This window comes from Lissotriton vulgaris, chromosome 5, assembly GCF_964263255.1.
Source record: "Lissotriton vulgaris chromosome 5, aLisVul1.2, whole genome shotgun sequence".
Lineage (NCBI taxonomy): Eukaryota > Metazoa > Chordata > Amphibia > Caudata > Salamandridae > Lissotriton > Lissotriton vulgaris.
Window position 1 is genome coordinate 1,501,125,434 of NC_141693.1, and position 24,061 is coordinate 1,501,149,494.

A 24,061-nucleotide genomic window follows, 5' to 3' on the forward strand; every position below is an offset into this window, starting at 1 on the left:
GCACTTCCTTATAATTCTGCACTTATGCATTCACCACACATCACAAATGTATTTTTACAATCAATTATGCACTACACATACATTCATCTAAACTTTCACACACTAGTATACTAGTTTAGCTCTTTGTTTAACCAGAGTAGTTAGTTCTGAAAATAACTTTTTTTTGGTGATTTTTTGAACAATTTTGTATTTTTTTTTTAAATAGGGAAAATGTGAACTGGGAAAAGAGAACTAAAAACTGGGAGTAAAGGTAAAAAGAAAATTAACAATGGTGGTGATCAATGGCTCGACACACCAGATCCACCGACTGCATCCCATATGCAATGAGCCGTCCCAATTTAATGCATGTGATGCAGACTTTCCCTAGTTGAGGACTGATGTCAGGATGTGATGAAGAGCTTGCTGGTGTTGTTCCACTGGTACTAGGGACTGCCGATGAATCAGGAGGAGTCTCCCTTATTCTTCTTAACTCCTCCCTGGAAAAGTTCACCGAATGCTTAGTTTGCAAGTGCTTCCACATACTTGCAGTACCGCATGAATATTTTCTTGTGGGGTCTCCCCTCGAAAGCACTGCCTTGCAAATGCGGCAAGTGACTTTAGTTGTATTCATCTTCTTCAATCCTGGAGGTATTGTGAAAAATTTCAAGACAATACTTGTATATCTTTCTTTTGGGGTGGTTCTGGAACAAATTCCTGTTCAGATTAATTGTCTGAATCCGAGGAAGGTGGTGGATTTGCAGCCATGGTTTAATCAGGTGAATGTCCTCTCTAGTAATGAAGAAGCAGCAGATCTTCTCAGGAGGTCTTTCCCAAAGAAAAGTTCTAAGAAGAGTAATTGAAATGGGTGGGGTCCTTCAATAGTTTCAATAGGAAGTGTAATGAACCAATCAAATCTCTTTTTTTGAGGTCACATGGGGTGCGCGTAGGATGCGTGCACTCAGCACGCACTGCGCTCGCACCAAGAGCGACTTCGCGAAATTGCATTAAAAAGTGATGTACTTTTTAAGAAAGTTAAAGAATATTATTTTTATAATAACCAAAGAAAATTTCTTGTCTTAATATTTATATTAAATATATATATATATATATACATTTTTCAACATTAAAAAAATTGCGGGAGTCATGCACCCACCGCATCCGATATGCCTATGACGCCACGTTGTGTAATGCATACATCTCGCGTATGCGCCAGAAGTCGCACACAAGTCGCATAGCAACCTCGTTGGAAAAGTCATATCCGTCACACACCCTACGCGGATCCAAGACAGCAACCCTAAAATGGCAGACACGTTTCGCGCAGTAAACGAGCAGGGTGCCCTTTGGGTGCGCGACTCCAAGAAAAAGGAAAAAAAATAATACAAATAATTTAAGTGTTTGATAAACAATATAAAGTAATAAAAAATATATATTTTATGTAAGAAAAATGTTTAAAAAATTTGTGTAATGTAATTAAAAAAACATATCTAAAAATAATAAGATAAAAAAGTAGGTAAAAAATATTTTAAAAACAACAATAAATATACTGGAAAATTATCATTTAAAAAACCTTTGAAATTCACTGCAACAACCATAGGTTTCAGATATGTTACAGTTAGGAATTAGCATTTAAAAAACCTTTGAAATGCACTGAAAAAACCATAGGTTTCAGACATGTTATAGTTAGGAATTAGCATTAAAAAAACCTTAGAAATTCACTCACGCGCCCGCAATCCACTGCTGATGATGTCACATATTACATAATTCATGACATGGCCAGTGACATCACTGATGACATCACTGATGACATCTCAAATGACATCACTGATGACATCACTGATGACCTAATCTATGTGACAAACTGATACACCTCATCATACAGTAGCATAACCTTTCAACACTCATCATAAAATATGGAGTACCATGTTTGAAACCATTGACACACCAATACAAGTTTCTAAAAACCCACTCAGTGATTCCTACATCTACACACACATCTAAACACTTACCTATACATTCACTCATATACGCTGACAAAGATCAATAGAACAATATTAAATTTACTTGTACACCTACATCAACATTGCACAGCAGGACATATCCCACTCACTTATGCAGTCATGCTACTCACTTATGCAAACAATTGATCATACATACATTTACTCAGCTACAGATTTAAATAAACAGAACTTTATTTATTTGTATAGAAAGTAACTCATACTTAGTGAGCTATATAATCACTATTATAAGTATACAGTTTTCCATACAGTTATGCAGATAACCACTGATTCTTATATATACTTATTTATATACACCGACTATCACATACAGTGCCTTTTATATTTCAACATTCTTGGACGTGTATCATTAAGAAATGTATTTACTCTTCACCACACCCATAAAGAGATTCACTCACCCAAACAACTGTTTCCACAAGCAGTATTAACATCAAATACCCACTAAAACAACTATTGACACATCTTTGGACAGTCACACACCTTCCACCCAACCACACACACATTCACTCTCTCATGCAAATACTCACTTAACTAATTAAAAACTAATATGCAGTTTCAGATAGGTAGTAACCAACGTATGCAGTAGTTTACAGAACAAGAGAGAATGTGATACAAATATTCAGACAGTTTAATCACTATGCCATATGTTCAGTGACACACTTTACATTAGGTACTTACAAAATCAATCATAGTGGTACTAAACTCCATCTACACACTTATACATCCACTGAGTCTTCAATGCAGATTGCTATATATATAATACCTATTTAAATATGGAAGCAAACCACATTCACTGGATGATGTCATCTGTGATGTCATCAGTGATATCATTTGAAATGTCATCAGTGATGTCATCAGTGATGTCACTGACCATATTATGAATGATGTAATATGTGACATCATCAGCAGTGGATTGCGGACGCACGAGTTATAGTTAGTATAACTAACTATAAAGAAGGACTTTCAAAGGTTTTGTACGAGTGAAATGTCCAGCTAACTATAACACCCCTAAAACCTATGTTTTTTTCAGTGAAAAAAAAATATATATAGAGGATTATAAGCACACTTGAATGCACTTAAGTACAGTATGATTCATACATATATAGGTAGTTATAGTTGGGTACTAGTTACCATAGGAATTTCTTTGTTGATATCAGCTCCTATGTTGAAAGTTAGGGGGGATTCGTCAAGGGGGGGCAGAGAAAAAAGAGGGGTCCAAAACATGCTTTCTCCATGTTAATTTCCATAGGAAACTTTAGACAAGGCTACAGGTCGAACAGGTGAACGGAATTACCCCAGATTTGGCAGGGAGAAGGGTTTTGGTGTAGAAAGCACGCTTTTGTTTATTTGGTGTAAATCCGTTCAGTAGTGGGAATTCTGCAATCTGATTGGCTGAGGCGTTACAAGCAGGAGCTTGCTGCTTATTGGCTGTGAGCGGCTGCAACTAGGAAGTGTTGGCCGTCATTTTGTGATTCCGTTGAAGCGAGTAAGGGGAAAAAAGGGCAACAAAAGTAGGAAAGGAGGGTAGGAGCACTGTAAGCTTTGTGGGGGAGTGCGAAGCGAAGCAGTCACTGTTACCTGTCTGAAAGTGCAGTGTATCTCAAAGTGACATGGTGCTGATATGATATGGTGCTACACTCAGCTATGAAACCGAGAGCCTAAACCATGAGGTCATTGCTGTAAAGTGATGTGGTCTGGCGTTTGTAGCATATGTGTGCAAGTAGTGTTAGTTGGGGTTTATACCATACAGGGAGTGGGAAGTGAACTACTGACTCCTATCGTGTGTTTATAGTATACTGAAAGCGGGAATCGAAGTACTCACACCTACCAATGTGAAGACTTGGGGATGAAACCGAGGTGATTGCTGTAAAGGGTAGGCTCTGGGCACTGTAGTATACGTGTTCAAGTAGTGTTAGTAGGCGTTTATGCCATACAGGGAGTGGGAAGCAAACTACTGACCGTACCGTGCGTTTATACTATCCCAGAAGTGGGAAGCAAAGTACTCATGCCTACTGGTGTGAAGAGTCGGGGATGAAACCAAGCTGATTGGTGTAAATTGATGGTCTCTGGGCGCTGTAGGATACTAGCCGCTGTAGTATATGTGTGTAAGTAGTGTTAGTATGCGTTCACAGTATATAGGGAGTGGGAAGCGAACTACTCACCCCTACTGGTGTGAAGACTCAGAGATTAAATTGTGAGCCTAAATTGTGAGCTCATTGCTGTAAAGTGATGTACTCTGGGCGCTGTAGCATACCTGTGGAAGTAGTGGAAGTTTGCGTTTATACAATATAGGGAGTGGGAAGCAAACTACTTACCCCTACCGGTCTCAAGACTTGTGGATGAAACCATGAGCTCATTGCTGTAAAGTCATGTGCTCTGTGTAGTATTCCAATGTAAGTCATAGTAGAATGTTAGTATGTAATTCTACTAGAACTAAGTATGTAATGTTAGAGTGTAGGGCTGTCATGAGGGGAACCTTGCGGAGTGTTTAGACGGTGCTGGAGAAGACGTTGCTTTGCTGTCTGCTCCTGTTGGCGGTTTCATGGGGTCTTGTTTTCCTGTAATAAATCTACTTATTGGATCCACTGCTGTCTGTCTCTTCACTACATGAATTTGGCGAGGAGCGGGAGAAGGTAAAAAGAAGGCACCACTCACCAATATTTCAAAATTGCTTGTGTTGTACTGAAGACCCGTTTTCTTTGTGTAGCTGTTTCTACTCATGCCAGGGTCGTCGGCTCATTGAACTATGTCCTCCGACTTCTGGTAGGATTTATATTTTTAGATTTTGGGCTTCCTCTGCTTCTTCACTACATTCTGGTCGCTGTACTATACGTGTGTAAGTAGTGTTAGTATGCGGTTATACTAACAAATGCATCATGGTCCTAAGTAGGGTGACCTCTCAGGCGCAGCTCATACAATGTTCCGGGGTGTGCATTCACAGGCCATTTGTGCTTGCTATTAGAGGGCTGGTTCTTGGCTTCCACCCTGTGATAGCGAATCCTTGTTTGACTACTTGAATCGAGAGGAGGAAAACCTCGTATCACTTTAATAGAAGGGATGCGGATGGTAAAAATGAAGAGAAAAAAAGAAACAAAAAATAAAAAAAGCGGGGTCTCACCCGTTCATTTAAATGAGGCTCCTGGTGGGTAATGTTCCGTGGCCAATCCAAATATTATATTGCGGGGTCTCTGTAGGACTGGGGATCTTAATGTCACATGTAAATTAGGTGCGGAAGGGCACAGAGACATTTCGCAGCCTAGGGGACCGCCATCTTCCTGGGTATTGTTTACTACTTGTTCGGAGGGTTCGAGGCCAGCTGAAGTCTGTGGATCGCCACACTCCGGGGCTTTATTTAATTATGCACGGTGGGCCTCGGCAGTCCCTGAAGCCTCAGTGGTCCTAGGCAGTGCCTTATTTATTCTGTAATCACATGGGCTCATGGTGTTATAAAGTGATACACTCATAGAACTCTTGCAGTTGTAGAATTACCCAGGCTTCATTTGTGTAATAGTCAGTTAGATTATGTTTGGTAGGTGCACTGTAATATTAGAAGGGTTTGCCCTCATAATATCCTATATACAGAGGATTTTCGAGCAAGGTGTCAGGAGGGGACAAGATGGCGGCCGATGCTTAGTCGGACAACTGTCGGGATGGTGGCAGTGGCGTCCTGATTCAGCAGCACTATGTGACCCGGTTCCCTTTCCGCCTATGTGTCTTTGCCTGCTGTGCTGTGCTGCCCTGATACCAGGCGCTTATGCGGGGGCCGCGGGAAGGATCTGTGTGATGTTGTCCGATATTGTAGTTGACTAGCCCATATCAGCACAGCAGCCAACAGCCGATGACAGCCTCTGACTGACTATGGAGCCGAGAGCAGGGGGATGGAGCTTGAAACCGAAGACCTGTGCCTGCGCTCCTCTCCTCTGCATTGCTTGGCTTTGATCAGCCCGCAGCCCCCCAGCTTCACTGTGCCGATGTTCCCCCAGGGGTAAGACTCTTTACGACTCTCTGAGACTTTCACAAACATTTAACAAACGTGATTCACAAAACATTTTCCTACGGCATGGTGCATTTAACCGCATTTAACCACATCGGACCTCATATCTAACCGCTTCTTTGAACCGCACATTATCTCACAAAACAGCGCTGCTCACCCTGCCAAACTGCTCCTGCTCTCGAAATTGAACTCCCGAACTGCCGCCAAAAGTACTGCAAAACTACCGCTGCCGCCGAGCTACCGCTGAGTGCATCACACCGCTCAGCACATCGCAACAGCGCATCTTACACACAGCGCTCCTTCACCGATTCTGCCCCCCCTCCGCTTGGTTCCTGCATCCTGATCACTCACCTTGTCATCACGTTAGCACACAATCAGGAGAAGCTGATCCCCCGTCTATTCTTGCTCTTGCCTCATCGGCCTGTCTTCACTCCTTGCTATTGCGTTACCTCTCCTGCTCCCTTGCTCTGCGTTCTACGCCTCCTCTACTGATGTCCACAGGAGCGGGTCAGGCACATCATCAGAGGCAAGGGCAGAGACGAAAGCAGGAAAGGTTCTGGAAAGCCTGCATTACTGCGATAGTTGCAGGGACAGTACGAGAACAAGTCTAGAAACAACTACAGAGGCTCATTTACTTCACTATCACTTCATCTAAGCATAGGACCAAGAGGGGCGGGAGCAGCTTGAACGCAACAGCACCTTGAACGCGACATTGCCTCCAAAATCACTCTCAGCGGCTGCGGCAAGAGCTGCTGCAGCAGCAGTGGCCCGTAAGGCCCGTGTGGAGGGAGAGGCTGCGGAGGCGGTGGAGATGGCAGCTGGGGGAGCTGGAGGAGTGATATCTGATCACCGTGTCAGAACCTGCTGTTCGCCCCGTATCCTGATCCTGATCTAGGCCGTTTGACACCATTACCCCCAAGGAGAGGGAAGGGTACCCTTCTTCCCTAGGATCGTGCAACAGGGCCCTCTGTAGTGGAACTTCTGCAGAGGGTGAGGATACCCAAGGAGACTGTCAGTGATACGGATCTGGGCAAGGACACTGGTGTAAAAAATAAGGTGGGCACCCCCCTAGGTGACGAGGAAAGCCTGGCAGACCTGGCTGCTACAAAGGGAATCACGGAATAAGACGAAGAGGGTGTCCCACTCATCGCTCTCACGACTACCCAGGCAAATGAGGAGCTTGTCAGGCCCATGCACCTGGATATTGCCCCGGCCCTAAGAGGGGGGCCTGCTGCAGACAGTCTGGAGATTGATGAGGGGTCACAGAGGGGCAACGGGAAAATAGATGCGGATACACCCCTGCAGGCTACCCATCATCAGGTAGTACCAGATACCGTGATAAACTCTTCTTTCCCAGTCATTAAAATCAGGCTGTCAAAGAGCGGTACAAAAGAAGAAAAGAAAGGAGTGGGGGGAATCAGAGCAAGATGAGCAGGAGGGGCAGGAGGGGGGAAAACAGAGAAGAAGCCCAGTGACTGTTTTTATTCACTCTCTGAAGGGGCATAATGGTCAGATGATAGAGAAAGCACTTCACTAGGCGGGAGCTGTTCAGATTCAAATTGCGAAGATTCAGAAGATGAAGACGAAGATGAAACACCTCAAACAGCCGTTAAATCTGTACTGAAAGGTGCACAGTATAGAGGGGACGGTCTAGGGGAAAAATTGAGCCAGCTCAGGATAACTGCTCTATCACCCCTGTGTCGAAATCAAAGGAAATGATGCCAGCTGAGGAAAGCGGACCCTCAACACTAGATACAATACATCAGGCCATTCGGGCTCACAGAGAAGAGGCCAGACAAGATAGCCGGAAAGTGCAAGCAGGGATGAGGAAAATGCAGGGCGTTGTAAGTAAGCTTTTAAAAGCTTTCTCAAACCTGGGTGACAGAGTTTCTAACTTGGAGGAAAGAATCGTTGGAACTGAGGCAGATGCATCTAAGGCTACATCCATGGCAGAGGAACACTCGGCGCAAATCAGGGACATACAGTGGAAACTTGAAGAATCAGAAAACAGGCAGAGACGTAATAACCTACGTGTTCTCTGTATACAAGAAGACCTTGAAGTGGACAAGACCCCAGACGATATGTAATCGACCTCTTCAAAGGGGCCTTCCCAGAATTATCAGAATGGAACTGGCCAGCAAAAATTCAAAGGGCACATCGCGTCCCGATGAAGCCGCGGGCACCAGCTAAAGATGGGGAGAGACCCCGAGCCCTACTCGTCTTTTTCGGCAACTTTCTTCTGCGGCAGGCAATATTTGAAAAGGCGAGGCCAGATGCCAAGAGATCAGTTGGAGGGGGTCTCCTTCTTCGTCCGTCCTGATTTCTGCCATGTGACAGTGGAGAGAGGCTGGCGCCTCAGACAGCTCATCAAGCCATTTCAGGACAAAAAAGTACAGGTGTTCTTGATTAATCCTGCACAATTAAAAGTCATTAATAACGGTTCTGTGGTATATTTCACATCAGAGATAAAGGCCAAAGAATACCTGGACACATTGGGTAAATAGGAGGTTATCTTGCTCTAGGTCCTGTTAATAGGAAGCGTTCAAACTATAGAGCTGTCGGTCAATCGGTTTACCGAGAGTGGAATGCTATTTTTTTTTTTTTTTACATACACTAGAGGAGAATAAGGGGCATTTGAGGCAGGGAAAAGTAAAAGTAGGTCTATGTCTGTAACTCCAAGTAAAAGGGGAAAGTGAATTTGAGGTTAGTGGGGGTTAGTGAGTTTAAGCCATTAATTAGGAAGAATTTGAGTCGGACTCCACTCTCCCCCAATGCTCGAGGCTAGACCTGTGACAATCAACGATAAGTAAGTGTCACTGTGAAGGTACAGGCGCACGATATGTCAGCCACTGCCCTCTCCCACAGTTCAAATCACATGCTCAGACTCGTGTCTGAGCGCCCCAGCAGGGTGAATGGGAGTGCTAGGGTGGGCAGGGGGGATGGGAAGGGTGATGGGCGTGGGAGTGGAGGGAGGGTTTGAGGTGGAGGGGTGGGCTTTATAAAGGGGGGGAAAAGAATTTTAAAAATTCACTATACCTGGTATAAAGTTTTGGTCAAAGGGATTTTTGGAAACTGAGCTGTTTGAAAAGAAGAGAAATGTTATTAGAGATGGAATTACAAACACGCAATGGGAGACTTAGTATTTGCTCGGTGAATGTCGGGGGTCTTAATGATTGGGGTAAAAGACAGAGGTTGGGCCAATACATAAGATTAAGCCAAGTTGATGTACTCTGTCTACAAGAGACCCATTTACCATTACATCTGCTGAATATAAGAGGATACGAGCTGTTAGTTAGCTCCTCGCAAACCTCCAATATTAGAGGAGTTGCTATATTGGCTAAACCAGGTTTGGGGGGAGTAGACGACACCTGGCAGACACTCATGGTCGATGGGCAGTAGTTGGAGTTGGGCTTCACGTTATGCACTATATATGGATCGAATCACGATGATCCTGAAATTTCTGACGACCTAGAGATTGAATTATTGAATTGGCCATCCCCTCTTGTAGTCTGTGGGGACTTTAACATCTCTGCGGATTTTTACAGAAGCAGGGATAATTACCCTGTATCATGGACGGAAGCCTAGAGTTTTTCGTGCTATCATTTCATTAATAAAAACTCATGGGCTACAGGATGTCTGGGGTGAAAAGGAACCTAACAACCCTGGACATACATATTTCTCTTGTCCGGCTAAAAAGTTCTCTAAATTAGATTATTTTCTTGTATCAGTTTTGGTTTCCAATAGGGTGGAAATTAAGAAAGTACACAAGGTAATTTCTGACCATAACCCTTTGATACTTCAATACCATATTGATACCCTGACCAGACCATCATCAAGGTGGACTTTTGAAAGAAAGCTACTAGCTGACAGTAAATTTGTGGACCACCTAAAGAACTGGGCCCAAAGTCACTTCGATATTAATCGCTATAGTGCATCTATTTTTCTGCCAGCCTTAGGAAGGAAATCAAAGCTCATAATGAGATTCTCCTGACTCAGCTAATAGATGCAGAAGAATTATTGGTTAGAGATATAGCTATGGGGTGGGAGATCACAGAAACACAACAGAAAGTTATGGTTATTAAAGCAGAAATAAATCAGTTGATATCCCAAAGAGCGGCCGATCAATATCAAACAGATAGGGGCTCAGTGTACGAAACTGGTGAGCAGGCGGTTAAATTATTGGCTCTTAGAATTAAACAAAAGAGTAGCCAAAATATCATCAAAAACATTTGTGAGGGAAGCCAGAATTATTCGGAACCAGAAGAGATCCGAGGAATCTTTAAAAATTACTATCAGGCACTGTATAAAGAAGAGATAAGGTCGGACTTCTCCAACACAAGCTGGGACGATCTGGGACCAAAAATGACTGAACAAGATAGACTTGGGTTGGAGGAAGAGATATCAAGGGAGGAAGTAATAGAGGCCATAGGAGACCTAGCAATAGGGAAAGCGGTAGGACCAGACGGCATCCCGTTGGAAGTGTATAAATGTCTACAAGATGTCGTAACTCCCTTATTAATGGATTTATTTAATGGAATAATTCATATTATGGATATCCTGAGCTCATGGAAGGAAACAAACATCGTGGTATTCCATAAAAAGGGTAAACCTAAGGATGAACCCGGAGCCTATCGACCAATATACCTCATAAATTCAGACACAAAAATCTACGACACAGTTCTGGCTAATAGGATGGGAAGGGTCATCGCCTGTCTGGTGTCCCCTTGGCAGCATGGGTTTATCCCGGGTTGGGGAACAACGGACCATGTTTGACAGGTAATTACTTTATTTGATATCCATGCTGCCCGGGGGGATCGGATGGCGATGATTCTTCTCGACGCTGAGAAGGCGTTTGATCGTGTTACTTGGTGTTTTCTGTGGGGGATATTGGTACGAAGGGGCTTTGGTCCTAAAATAATTGGTGCAATGAAAGCGATGTATCGCGACCCCAGATGATGGGGGGAAGTTCGGAAGAGATTTTAATATCTCGCGGGACATGACAGGGGTGCCCATGCTCCCCAATACTGTTCGCCCTATATATAGACCCCATGATTCGCAGAATTTTAGGATGCAAGGCAATTAATCCAGTAGTATGTAGGGGCTATGAAACAAATATTTTGGCATATGCTGATGATCTGGCTGTTATAACTTCAAATCCAGAACTGGCAATATTAGCGCTTACGGACATGGCCAGGGATTTTGGCTATTACTCTGGATACCGTCTTAATGAAAACAAGACTCAAATAATTTGCACTACCAATATTGTAAGACAGGATACTAGGTGGGTCGACTCTGCAATCTATCTAGGAATCAGGATAACCCCGGCAGTCAACTCAATAATCGAGGATAATTTTGCTCCATTGGTTGCCTCCATTACGCAGGAATCAAAAAGAATTGATACTATTCACCTTTCTTTAATTGGGCGAGTTAATGTGCTGAAGATGACTATACTACCAAAAATTCTTTATCTCTTCCGCTCAATTCCGCTTTTAGTTGGTGAGGAGTGGATGACAAGCATAGAAGAAGCATTCTCAAATTTTCTATGGTCCTATGGCAAAATCAGAAGGTCCCTAAGATACTTATCACTTCCGCAAGAGAGAGGTGGCTTGGCAGCACCCAATATTAGATTCTACCAATGGGCATGCCTTATGAGTCATGTGGCTATATTATGGGATACCTCTCCTAACCACATTCAGCCTCCATATCCCCCCTCTACTTTTGTACTATTAGCGGGTGCCGATGCTCGAGGGTTATTGCTACGGCAAACAGAAAGAGGGTATTATAATAAAACTAAATACAAAATTATGGATGGTATTTGGAAAATGTGGAAAGCTATCCAGAAAACATTACTAATCACTAAAATAAACTATTATACCCTATTATGGGATTCTAAAGTTTTCCCCCAATTAAGCAATGATAGGATGGGGGCTATCTGGGAACAACAGGGAATCATAAGAATGGGTGACATCTTCGATAAGGGCACAGGGAAATTACTTACTTTTACTGATATTCAAGTTAAATATGGTATCCCTTCTACCCACACTTTCAAGTACCTTCAGACTCACCTAGTAATGAATGGGATGAGGCCACGTATCCATCTAGGCGGGAAAATTAAAATAATCGAGCACTTGCTCGGAGGCATAGCCTGCATTAAAATAATTTATAAATCTCTAACCGACTCAATACTAGATGATATGGATAAAGTTGAAACATCGTGGATGACAAAATTAGGGGACCCCGATTTTGACCTAGATAAAGCTCTCCAGCTTGCGAATAAAGTGTTTCGCTCTACCAACCTGAGGGCACAACAATATAAAGTCCTCTTTAATCTATATTTTACCCCGAACAAGCTTTTTAAATGGGGCAAAAGGGAGGATGATAAGTGTCCAAGATGCCAGGAGGGACCGGCTGACTTAATCCACATGTTCTCTCGATGTAAAAAATTGAAGGGAATCTGTGCAGAGATAGAGAAGTTTCCAGGGCTGCTAGATATTCAGGTTCAAGTTCAAGTTCGGGCATTTGTATAGCGCACTACTCACCCAGAGGGTCTCAAGGCGCTAGGGGGAGGGGTACAAAATGTGTCGAATAGCCAGGTTTTGAGCTCTTTTCTGAAGGAGATGTGGTTCTGAGTAAGGCGGAGGTGGGTGGGGAGAGAGTTCCAGGTCTTGGCAGCCAGGAAGGAGAAGGATCTGCCACACGACACGACAGCAACACCAAGGTGGTAATTTAGGTCTCCTAGAAGAATATAGTTCTCGGAGGCGAGGGCGTGTGGGCTGACGAAGTCCGTGAAAGTGGAGGTGTTCGGCGGTTGCAAGATTGTCGTCGGAGCTGGTTGTGATTTTGATGGTGTTTCTGTGGATGATGGCGATGCCTCCTCCTGTTTGATTGATGCGGTCTTTTCGGATAATCTTGTACGCGTCCGGTATGGCTATGGCGATGTCGGGTGCTGATGATGTGTTCATCCATGTTTCTGTGAGGAAGGCGATGTCAGGTGACGTTGTGTCGATTAGGTCCCAGAGTTCTGTTGCGTGTCTGTGGACCGAGCGGGTATTGAGCAGGATGCACTTTAGGCGGTTGGGGTCGGAGGTATGTGTGTGGGGGGGTGGGGGTGGTGAGAGTCCTGGACCAGTTGAACTTGTAGGAGAGGCAGGCGAATGGGCCATGAGTACGTCCTGGAGTAGCTACGCAGCACTCTTGTGTGCGTCCGGGGTTGAGGGAGCGGAGAGTTGCGGCATCATATGTGACTCTAGTGGGTAGGGTGTGGCGAGGACCAGGGGGTCTGGCGCTGGGCGCGGTCCAGGCCCAGACGGGCGTAGACGGGCTTACCTTTGGCGCATCTTTGGCGCGACTGGGGCGCGACCGCTGCGCGTGAACGCTGCCGTATGATAGCTGGTATTGGTAACACCCCTGATCTAGAATGGGATAAGGAGGCTCTCGTATTTATATGCTTAGCAGTTCTTCGGATCCTGGTTGCAGCAGGATGGAAGGATAATACAGCACCTACTTTTCAAATGTGGCTCGCTAGATTGCTAGGCATTCATAACATTGAAGCTGCTCTTTATAAAATCAGGGCGAAAAAGATGAGGGAGTGGGGGCTCCGCATCTGTCTCCCGTTGCTTTCTGGAGACAAACCCCTTGATTTGTTTGCATATACTTATGAATGTCTCCCCTAAGACTAATCTTGTCTCTTTATCCTTTTTCTCCTTATCCTTTATCCTCATTCTAACAAGTTGCGAATAGTATATTTTGTTTCTGCGATTTGTAATTAATTTTACTATGATATTCTGTGGTCGAAATGTTTACTCTTCTTTTATGAATCAATAGATTTAATATACTGTACCAGGTAAAATGATAATTATAAATAAAAATAAAAATAATAAATAAACAGATGAGTTTCACAATAAACTAGTGTTGTCAGAAAAAGAAGACCTATACACAGTTATTTATTTGAAAAAAATGTAACCCTTATTAAAAACACAAATAAATGTAGACAGTATAATTAAAAAACGTGGGTTGGGCTCCAGTGGAAGCAGCGTAGAAAAACTGCAAGACAAAAATGAAACATAAGTATGTGTGCTTTGTGGAAGAGGTAAAGAAAGGTAGTCCGAATGAAAGGACGATAGTGAGAATGGGAGGGAGAGGGAGTGGGTGGAAGGGAGAAGGGGAGGGAGAGTCAAAAGAGGAGAGGGAGGAGGAGACAGAGTGTCGGCCTACTGCATCCAGCCCTTAGTGTTTACCCTCCCGTCACCCATTTGTCTAGGACGCTGGGGTCCGCGAGAAAGAGTGTGGTCCAGCAAGTCTTTAAAATGAAACATATGAGGCCAGAGATTAGGGGTCATATTATCAAGGAAAGGTGATAACATTATTGCCGCTTTAGTGGGAGGAAACTGCAGCTAAAGCGGCGATAAGGGGCTTGATAATATGCCCTTGTGAATTCCCATAGATGCCCAGGTTCTGGTGTGAACCTGGGCTTCTATGGAAATTCGCATGGGCTTATTATCAAGCCCATTGTCGCTGTTTTAGCAGCAGTTTCCTGCCACTAAAGTGGTGATAATGTTTTTGCTGTTCTTTGATAATATGATGCTACATTATTAGCTACGGGGAAATCGCTTGCCTGCACCTGTGCACCCAGGGTGCTGCACCCCAGCCCCTTCCCCCACACTGTGCTCAATTGTAGGCCCTGCGCACCGAGGCTTCACTGCTCACCTGCCACCACTGGTGTGTCCCACGACGTGTTGGTGAAAGCTCCGAGCCCGGGGTAGGTTTGTAGTGTAGGAGACCAGGTCTCCGGTCGGGAACGGTGTCTTGATACCACGATGGAAGGCGTCAGAATGCCCAGGGCATCATTGCGGGGTAAGCTCCCGCTCCGCCCTTCTTCAGCCAATCAATTGAATGTCTGAAAAGGGCACAAATAATTTAATGGTGGCAACGTCTGGCGGTAAATGAAGGTTTATTTCAAGCTTGATAGAAAACAGGAGTTGAGTGCATCCTTCGTTTTTGAAGTACGATCTACCAACTGTTAGTGGTAATCGTAGTTCAAAGAGGGGTTGGAATGCTCGAGAATTCACAAGCTTAAATAATACTACGTTATACAAATGTTGATATAGAAAGGAACAGAGCGCATGCTAGAAGCATAATGTGCACGTGTAATGCAGTGGCGGAAGGCTGTGTGCATGTACACTTAGTAACGAGCTCACTACAGTTCCCTAAAAGCCAACGCCACAGGTCTGTAGGGCAGCGCTGCCCAATGACACAGGCCTACAGTATGGTCCAGCAGGTCCTTAAAATGAGACGGATGTGACTGAATGAAGTCAGAGATCACATCATTACGCACACCAACATCGCTTTTTCGCACAAGCGCACTCCGGGTGATGCATCCCACCCCTCCCGCAGCACCTCGGTCAGCAGGTGTCTGTAGGGTAGCGCTGCCCGCTGGCTCAGGCCTACAGTACGGTCCAACTGGTCTTCAAAATGAGACAGAGATGAGATTGAATCAGGTCAGAGATCACATCATTACGAACAGCAACATCGTTTGTTCGCAGCTGCGCAACCAGGGTGATACACCCCACCTCTCCCACTGCACCGCGCTCAATTGGAGGCCATGTGCACCGAGGCCATTGTGCTTACCTGCTGTCATTGTTGTGTAAGCAAACACTACGGGCAGCAGTGCTCACAATTCAGATGGAGTGTTGATTACAGGATGGTGTACAGCTCATGGATCCCTTGCGAAGACGACAGGCAGTAGGGCTCACAATTTAGAGCCCGTGTTGTTTGCCAGGATGGTGTACACCTCATGGATCCCTTTTTTTTAATTGTGCATTGTGATATGCGAGGTGGATGCGGCCATATCATCTGAGGCAGTGTGGAAGAAGAGGAACATGTTGTGGTTATCCTATTTATACGTAAGCAAAATGGGCTGGGCTTGCGTACCCCAGGCTAGAGTAGGGGTGTGAATAATTATTACAGTGACCTGGGCGTTGTTCAATTCCTGTCTGGCAGGAAGTGTATATATGTGTGTTTCTTTTGTAGGTTTGACCTCACAGAGTGTGCAATTTACATTAGTGTAGCATGTGTCGGGAGGGCGGCAACTATCGCTTATGAGATGGTGTTTGAAAAGATTAAATGGTTAACATCACATGTCGTCAAGGTTGTGGATATGCGCAGACATGTATGTCAATGGTGTGTTGTAATATTAAAAGTGTTGCTATCACAAAGCGTACACATGTGAATGTGGTCGGATGGAGGGAGGATCAGCAGTGAGGCTACGTCATACACAGTGATAACACTTATTACAGTCAAGGAATACATGGTGAATGTGAAAGTCTCACATATAACACACTAGTATATTGCTAAAGCCTGTCAACAGAGCGTACAGCAAAAGAAATCTACACATTGCTGTTTACTGTTTGTCACATGTGTTCTAGGATGTGCACTCTGCTCGTGGCTCCTGATACTTCTTAGAGCCACAAATACCCAGGCCGAAAGGGAGCACAATAATGTGTACACACACAGCATGGGCATCTTGTAACACATATTTGTTTTTTGATGTATCATTTGAGATGCATGTCGATCACATGTGGTAGTCTAATGTACAGACCATGAATATTGATCAAGATGATCGTTGCATGTTGTGTGTAGTATAAGATATGTGTACACAAAAAAAACTTTTTAAAAAAGCTCTGTAAGCAGAAGAGGTGTCTCTCATCAAACGCTGTAGAGAGAATGAGTAAAATGGGTGGGGTTCGCATGGTGATGGAGCTTGGTACGCTACTGGTATGATAGTGCAGTTTTCTCCAGAAAAAAATATATATAAGTATTTTTTTGGGAAGATATAAAACATTACATAATTTTGATATTTAAAAAAACAAGTATAATAGAGTTCCAAAATATTTTAGTAGCATTAAAATATGAAATTAACATTTAAAAAACCTTTGAAATTCACTGAAAAAACTGTAGGTTTCAGGCACGTTATAGTTAGGAATTAGCATTTAAAAAACGTTAGCAATTCACTAAAAAAATATAGGTTTCAGGGACGTTATAGCAGGTTGGACATTTAACTCATATAAAAGCAGAGCAATTCACCTGTTATAGTTAGTTGAGCTAACTATAACTTGCGCGCCCGCAATGCACTGCTGATGATGTCACATATTACATCACTCATGACATGGTCAGTGACATCACTGATGACATCTTAAATGACATCACTCATGACATCATCCACGTGACAATCTGATGCACATACTGATGCTCTAACATAAACTTTGATACACCCATTCTAAAATGCTGACTACTGTTTTTGAAACCGTACACAGAGGAATGCCATATACTACATAGCACTCACTATTTTCTAGGTCTGCACACACATCCAGTCATTTATACTTGTAGTTACTCATCAATACAGGACTATAATATGCACTCAAACATCTATACATGCAGTCACACTCTGCCACTCATCCATAGAGTTACTCACACACCCAATCAGTAAAGCAAAGAATCAATCACATTCCCATTTAGTCATGTATAGAGTTATACACACACCAATTTCGTTATTTTTAGACATACCACATCACTTATTTATACAGATACTAACACATATTTACTGTCTTATACAATCACTGATAGAAGCAGGCACTTATTTATACACTCACTCTTCAAATTACTTACTCTCATGTACAGTCATTAATATACTCCAACACTCACATCTACTGCCTTAAAACATATGTAGTTACTCACAGATATACCACTGAGACATTTATTCACTCACCAACACACCCATAGACACACTAATTCACCCATACCGCCCTTCGCAGATGCACATTTTAATCCATACAACCACTGAATCACCCACTCAGGCATATATGCAGAGACTCATATACCCCCCCATGCACCCACCCACAGAGACACAGACACTCAGGGACCCATACAGATACTCAGACAATAAATCAATAACCTATATAGACACTCATGTAGCTATTCAGCAACCCATGCAGTTGCTTACACACCAACGGAGAGACTAATACAGACTATTACACAGTTAAGTCACTAACCCATGCATTCGGTACGACATGTTCAATCACTCACTTACTAAATAATCCTGTTAGGCACTTGTAAAAGCTTTAATTCTTCAGCACACCTTGGCATCTATATATAAAACATATTTAACCTTTACAGAAACACACATTCACTGGATGATGTCATCAGTGATGTCATTTGAGATGTCATCTGTGATGTCATCAGAGATGTCACTGACTATGTCATGAGTGATGTAATATGTGACATCATCAGTAGTGCATTGCGGGTGTGCAAATTAAAGTTAGCTCAACTAACTATAACAGGTGAATTTCTCTTGTTTTATATGAGTCTAATGTCCAACTAACTGTAACGTCCCAGAAACCTATGTTTTTATTAGTGAATTTCTAAGGTTTTTTTAAATGCTAATTCCTAACTAAAACGTGCCTTAAACCTATGTTTTTTTCAGTGAAAAAAAGAAAATATATATATATATATATATATATATATATATATATATATATATATATATATATATATATATATATATATATATATATATATATATATCAGTAAGTGTGAGATGATGGATCTGTGAGGCACCTTGCAAGCAGTTGTTTCCGGTTCAGAATAAAACAAGAGTTTAGTTATAAACTTGGTCAAGAGTAAATGTGTTCCTTAAACACCTGAACACTCTAATATTTATATCTACGTCCCAGGCTGTTTTTGGTGGAAAACGTAGGTTTAGCACTTTTTCAATTTCAGCAGTGTACTTACGCCTTCATGCTCATCATTATAACTCTTGCACAGTACTTTATAGAAATGCAATTCTTATTTTGATTTAGGTCTCCTTCAAAATTACCATTATCTTCTTTGGTCTAGGGTGTGCCCATTGCACACATACAAGTTCAGTCTTTCATTTCATTGAATGAGGGAAAGAGCTCAGCTGGCACGTGTGTAAAGCAGAATTCTCGAAAATAGTACATGACATATTGACATAAATCCTTTTGTCTGCGGTGGTTACTCACACTTTCTTGAGGTCATTGTACTCAACGTAGAGAACATCATCATTCCACTCGAAAGGCACAATTTTGTGTTCACTCATGGTGGCGAAGGCATAGACTCCGTGGGTGCAAAGGTGGGGGTCAACATTGTTTGGCTTGTACTTGGCAGGTTCGGGTCTATACTGGGACCAGTTGGTGAAGTAGCAGATGAGTTTGTTGGAAGAGCCTATGAGACAATGAGCAGAGCTTAGTTCCGGCAGAATAGCAGTAAAGTCTGCCCTGTCTCATCCTAGCCTACACCTACATGGTATGCAGGAGTTGATTCTATACCTCTCGGGTTTTTCAGCCATGGAGGTCTGGAACCTCTGGTGCATCTGCACCTGCTCAATGATGCATTTACTTTACACATCCTGTTTCTGTGAAAGTCCAAAAGCTATCAAGCAAAGAATATTTTCTTAGAGTTCACCCTCTGATGCTGCGGTTTTGGACAGTACCACATTACAATGACACATGTATATATCTACAATATGGGTCCGATTCTCAGAACCATTTGTGTTGGTAAATCTGTGCAAATGTTAGGATTCAAGGCCTTCATGCATTCATAAAAGCTGACCCAGCAGCCATAAATCTGGGATTGTCTGCCACTAATGCAGATAATTACACAGGAGTAACTGCCACACAAAGGGTGTGCAGTGGGCATTACAGGGTGTGGGTTTGCTTATCAACTTTGTGAATACTCAAAAACTTGGAAATTTGTAGACATTCACAAGCTCCCACTCAACTCCTTTCAACCTTGTATATGGTCAAAGTTTTATTCCAGCAAAGGGCTAGAGTAATCCTCTTCCAGAGTGGGGAAGGAAATAGATCATCCCCAAAGTTCATGTGGTTTGAACGAGAGGGCGGGGTTGTGTCGGCCAACGGACGTGCGCAGCACTACCGAGGTAGTGCTTTCGACGGCCGTTGGCCGGCACGCGCATCGAAGGGTTTCTACATGGAAAAAAAGATTTCGCTTTGGAGAAATCAAACAAAAAAAAGCCAAAAAATATGCATTTCCCGATCAGGCTACCTTTCACCTGTGCTGAATTGTGTAAATATACAAATCCGTACATGGATAAGAGCAGCATTTAAATAATCCTGTCATTCACTCATTACAACGCGTGGGGTGCACTGATTTCAGGAGCAGCAGTAGCTTATAGACATTATTTGGTCAAATCAGATGTCATCTTGAAAAGAAGGATTTTACTACTAAAACCATCACATTGTTTATGTTTGCCAAATTCTTACCTGAAGTCACATCTACATAATGTAATGCAATAATACGTTTTGACGGTCTTTCATTCATTTAAAGCTCAGGCCAGGTTTTTTCTTGACGGCACCAGCCACCAAAAGATGGCCTTTCATCAGCACTGACTGAGTGGAAAGACAGACATCCATATAAAAACACAATGCTGTATTTCTTCTGAACTGTCACATGAGTGGATACCGTATATTGTCCCTATTCTGTTTCTTTCCTGTTTCTTGTTCTTAACTAGGGTTGAGCAGGAGAGAGGGCTATTGAGTGTTGTTGCTTTGATGGATAGAAGTCCCACAGTATAACACATCTATTTTATACTTATAAATTTGAATTATGTTTGAGAATAGTAATGGAAGCTGCACTCAAATCAAGGAGAATGAGCGCAGCTGACTTGATCAAGAGATCTTCCATAGCCAGTAAAAGAACCATCTCAGTACTGTATCCGGGTCTAAATCCGGTCTACGCCCAATGCAGGAGATTGTTGTCTCCCAAAATTCGATTAGGTGTCTACCTAAACTAACTAAATAAAACTTACAAGCTCTTACTAAACGTTAAACTTAGTTAAATATGTTTTAGCCATTTGACTAAATATTAACTACATATAAAAATCATAGAGGGGATGGGATTTACATTTTTTTCCAAATATTAATTATCAATTGAATTGATATATTTCCATATTCTACTACGTATTAAACATTTAATGTAATGTTTTTTCTGTTGAGATCATTGTTAATAATAGATATTTTAAGTTATTTTACATTTTTGTTTTACATTAAAATATTTAAAATATTTTCTATAATAATTGTTAAATCTTATTATTTTTCCCTATAGAGAGACATAGGTCCCATTGGCAGAGAATTCCGCCTACATGTGTAAAGAGACCAGCAGTACTATTACACCATTAAATCCGGCTCTAGCAGCCCCACCCTTCTGTTTTGTGTAGAGCTGGTAGTAATTTTACATTTTGAAGGAAGGGGTGAGTAGCAAAAAACTGTAAAGTTACTACTACATGCAGTAGTTATTTTACACAAATCAATCGCACGACAGACATTTTCACCTGCAGAGTTTCTTGTTAAGAGCAGTAATGGATTTTAGCAATTTTTTGAAGCACACATCCTACTATCAGTTTTGCTCGTGACTCTACTACAGCCTTTCTGGTGTTTCAATTTACCAACACTTCTCAATCGACGATAAAATCAGGCTAGGCATCACTATATAGTTCAAGGCCGACCCTTCCTGCACATTACTAAATCAATAGCGATACCTGCCATGGTTTTAAAGTACTGAAGCTGAGGGCCAGGTCCCTGAGTCGTGCATCATGATTTCTATTTGTGATGAAGACATGCTAGTCTAGATTTGAAAACTTCATTTTAACAGATGTTACTTCACTACTGCAATGTTGTTGCAATTTTCTCACAGATGACTGAGGGTGCTTTTTAGCTACATGAGTTAGCCACTCTTAGCCTTGACCACACACTCAACCACCATTTCTTTGCACAACCTACTTAGTCACCCACCATCTTTGTAGGCAACCCCTGCCACAGGCGTTAGGGTGTCTAGTCTCCAATGCACATAAAGACACACAGATATATCTCACACACACACATGCACCCACCCACACACACACACACACACAGAAGCCGGTTCCATATGTATAACAGTTATTTTAAAGATAAAATAAGATAAAATATATCTCACCCAGCTCCACCTGGAGAAATAAGGCCAAACCTGCAAAAAGAAAGAGATAAAACAAAATCAAAGTTGTGTTGACAACCCTGTCCATCTGTCTACATTCAATAGTCATATTGTATGTTGCTGTATTCTAAAAGTATTTAAATACAGCTTTATTTCTCCTTATGTGGATCACAAACAATTCCCTGCTGTGTAGAATAAAAGAAGACAATATAATGGATATACGCTAAAATATATAATATCTCTCCACCAAAGACGAGAAGACACATTGGATTTGGAAGATGAAGTATGCCTCCTTGAATACAAGAGGCAAACAAATGGCCTTCATCTTAGCCTCCAAGATGGATGACAGGTTGTCAATCATTCCCTTTTGAGCTGTTATCGGCTGATATTGGGTTTCATTTAAGCCCGTCAAGATGTTAAAGGGTTGACAACTGGTGCAACATTTATTATCCTTGAAATAGTAACTAATACTGCACCTGCAGGGCACGTATGTGTCAAGATTGTCGCTGTGTTAGAACATTCCTTTGTTGCAGGGATTCTGCACAAATACAGAACCATGTGCAGGAATATGGGACTGGGTCTTCCTACCACCTTAGTACCCACAAACCCAGGACTGACTAGCTATAGTGTCTCACTTGCTCTCCTACTCACTCACAGAGAAACACATGATTAGACACCCCAGAACACAATACTCCCAGATCTTTCAGGAATCGCAGTAACAAGACACACCCTTTTGCTCACTCTCTTGTACTTTTCCACAAAAAGATATGACAGAGACAAAAATCAGTTTAAAATATTTATTTTAACTAATGTGCCCTAACATGCAGTATACGTGCCACAACAAGCAGGAAAATGCATAATACAAATGCAATCAGAATAGCAGCTAGTCCATATATGATGAAGGGAGATGTCATCATACAAAAGACAATGGAGAAAAGACAATAGTGCCTAACATCTCCCCTTGCTAAGAATGAGTATTATTATATAATAGAAGATCTATGGGCTTTGTCAGCGCAGACCCCATACCTTAGCCTTTAAATGTAGATCTACATCATATGTGCTGTCTCACTCTTCTCCCTGTAAAGGTCCCTCTCCAAGTGTGTGTCACCTATTCATGTACCCCACTAAACACCTAAGTACGCTGTCCAAACAACAGCTGCATCAGTATGTTTTGTTTAAGAGCTAAGGACTGGCCTGAACAAAATAACAAGAGGCATTGTTGTTCGACCTTGCACATAATGTTCAGTCAAAATCCTAGGAACATGCAGAGAGCGAACACAGAAATGAATTCTCTGTGAAAGCAGCCATTAAATTGATTGCAAAAAATAAAGACATATGTAAATGTGTACAAATCAGCAGGCAATCTGTAACATGCTCATGCTAAGTTAGTGAAAAATGGCAATGTCCCTATGGGCTACATGACACCTTGGCTGGGACACTTGTGCATTGTCAAATGCTAAGTTTTCGTTTGATTTACCAACTGAATGGGGTACTAATACAAGCAGTTTGTGTGACAAAACTATTCCTTCACTCTGAAGTATAGATACAGCCGTTGCTGCCACTGCAGCACGCGAGTGACTGGGTTAAGGACAGATGAGAAATATGCTCAAGGACGTTGTTTATCACCGTACATCTGTGTTAAAACCAGGAGTGCACAACCTTCCCTCTCGTGTACATAGAGTGTGAAAGTCTTAGTGTAGTCTGGAGTTCCTAATACTGGTGCAGAACAAAGAGCTTGGCGTATCTGTTGGAAGGCATTCGGACATTCAGTAGTCCATGGGAGGGGCATCGAAGTGTCTTTAGTCAAAAGGGCCGACAAATATTTAATAATATGCAAAAAACTGGGGATCCACTGCCTACAAAAAGAAGTAAGTCCAATCAGTGCACAGACACCCTTCTGAGAATGGGTACAGGAGTATCAAAAATGGTCTGAATGCAATCTGGTGTGAGTGCACGTCCCTCCTGAGACAGGAGGTGACCTATATAGGTAACCTGCTGTCTACAAAATTGCAATTTCTTTCTAGAAACCTTGTGATTATGTGATACAAGAAATGATAACAATAACAGTGTT

The 24,061-nt window shown here is 42.4% G+C and overlaps 1 protein-coding gene across 1 annotated transcript in view; it reads right to left on the minus strand.

The window, feature by feature from the left end:
- The window catches only part of LOC147712854 (acidic mammalian chitinase-like), a 325,733-nt gene extending 303,634 nt beyond the window's left edge, over positions 1 to 22,099 (minus strand). Inside the window, exons 1-2 of the mRNA XM_086919719.1 lie at positions 21,994 to 22,099; positions 19,026 to 19,227 (exon numbers count right to left, since the gene is read on the minus strand). Of these exons, the coding sequence (XP_086775845.1) occupies positions 19,026 to 19,227; positions 21,994 to 22,099 (308 nt within the window). The remainder of the gene's footprint in view (positions 1 to 19,025; positions 19,228 to 21,993) is intronic.
- Between the last annotated feature and the right edge of the window lie 1,962 nt (positions 22,100 to 24,061).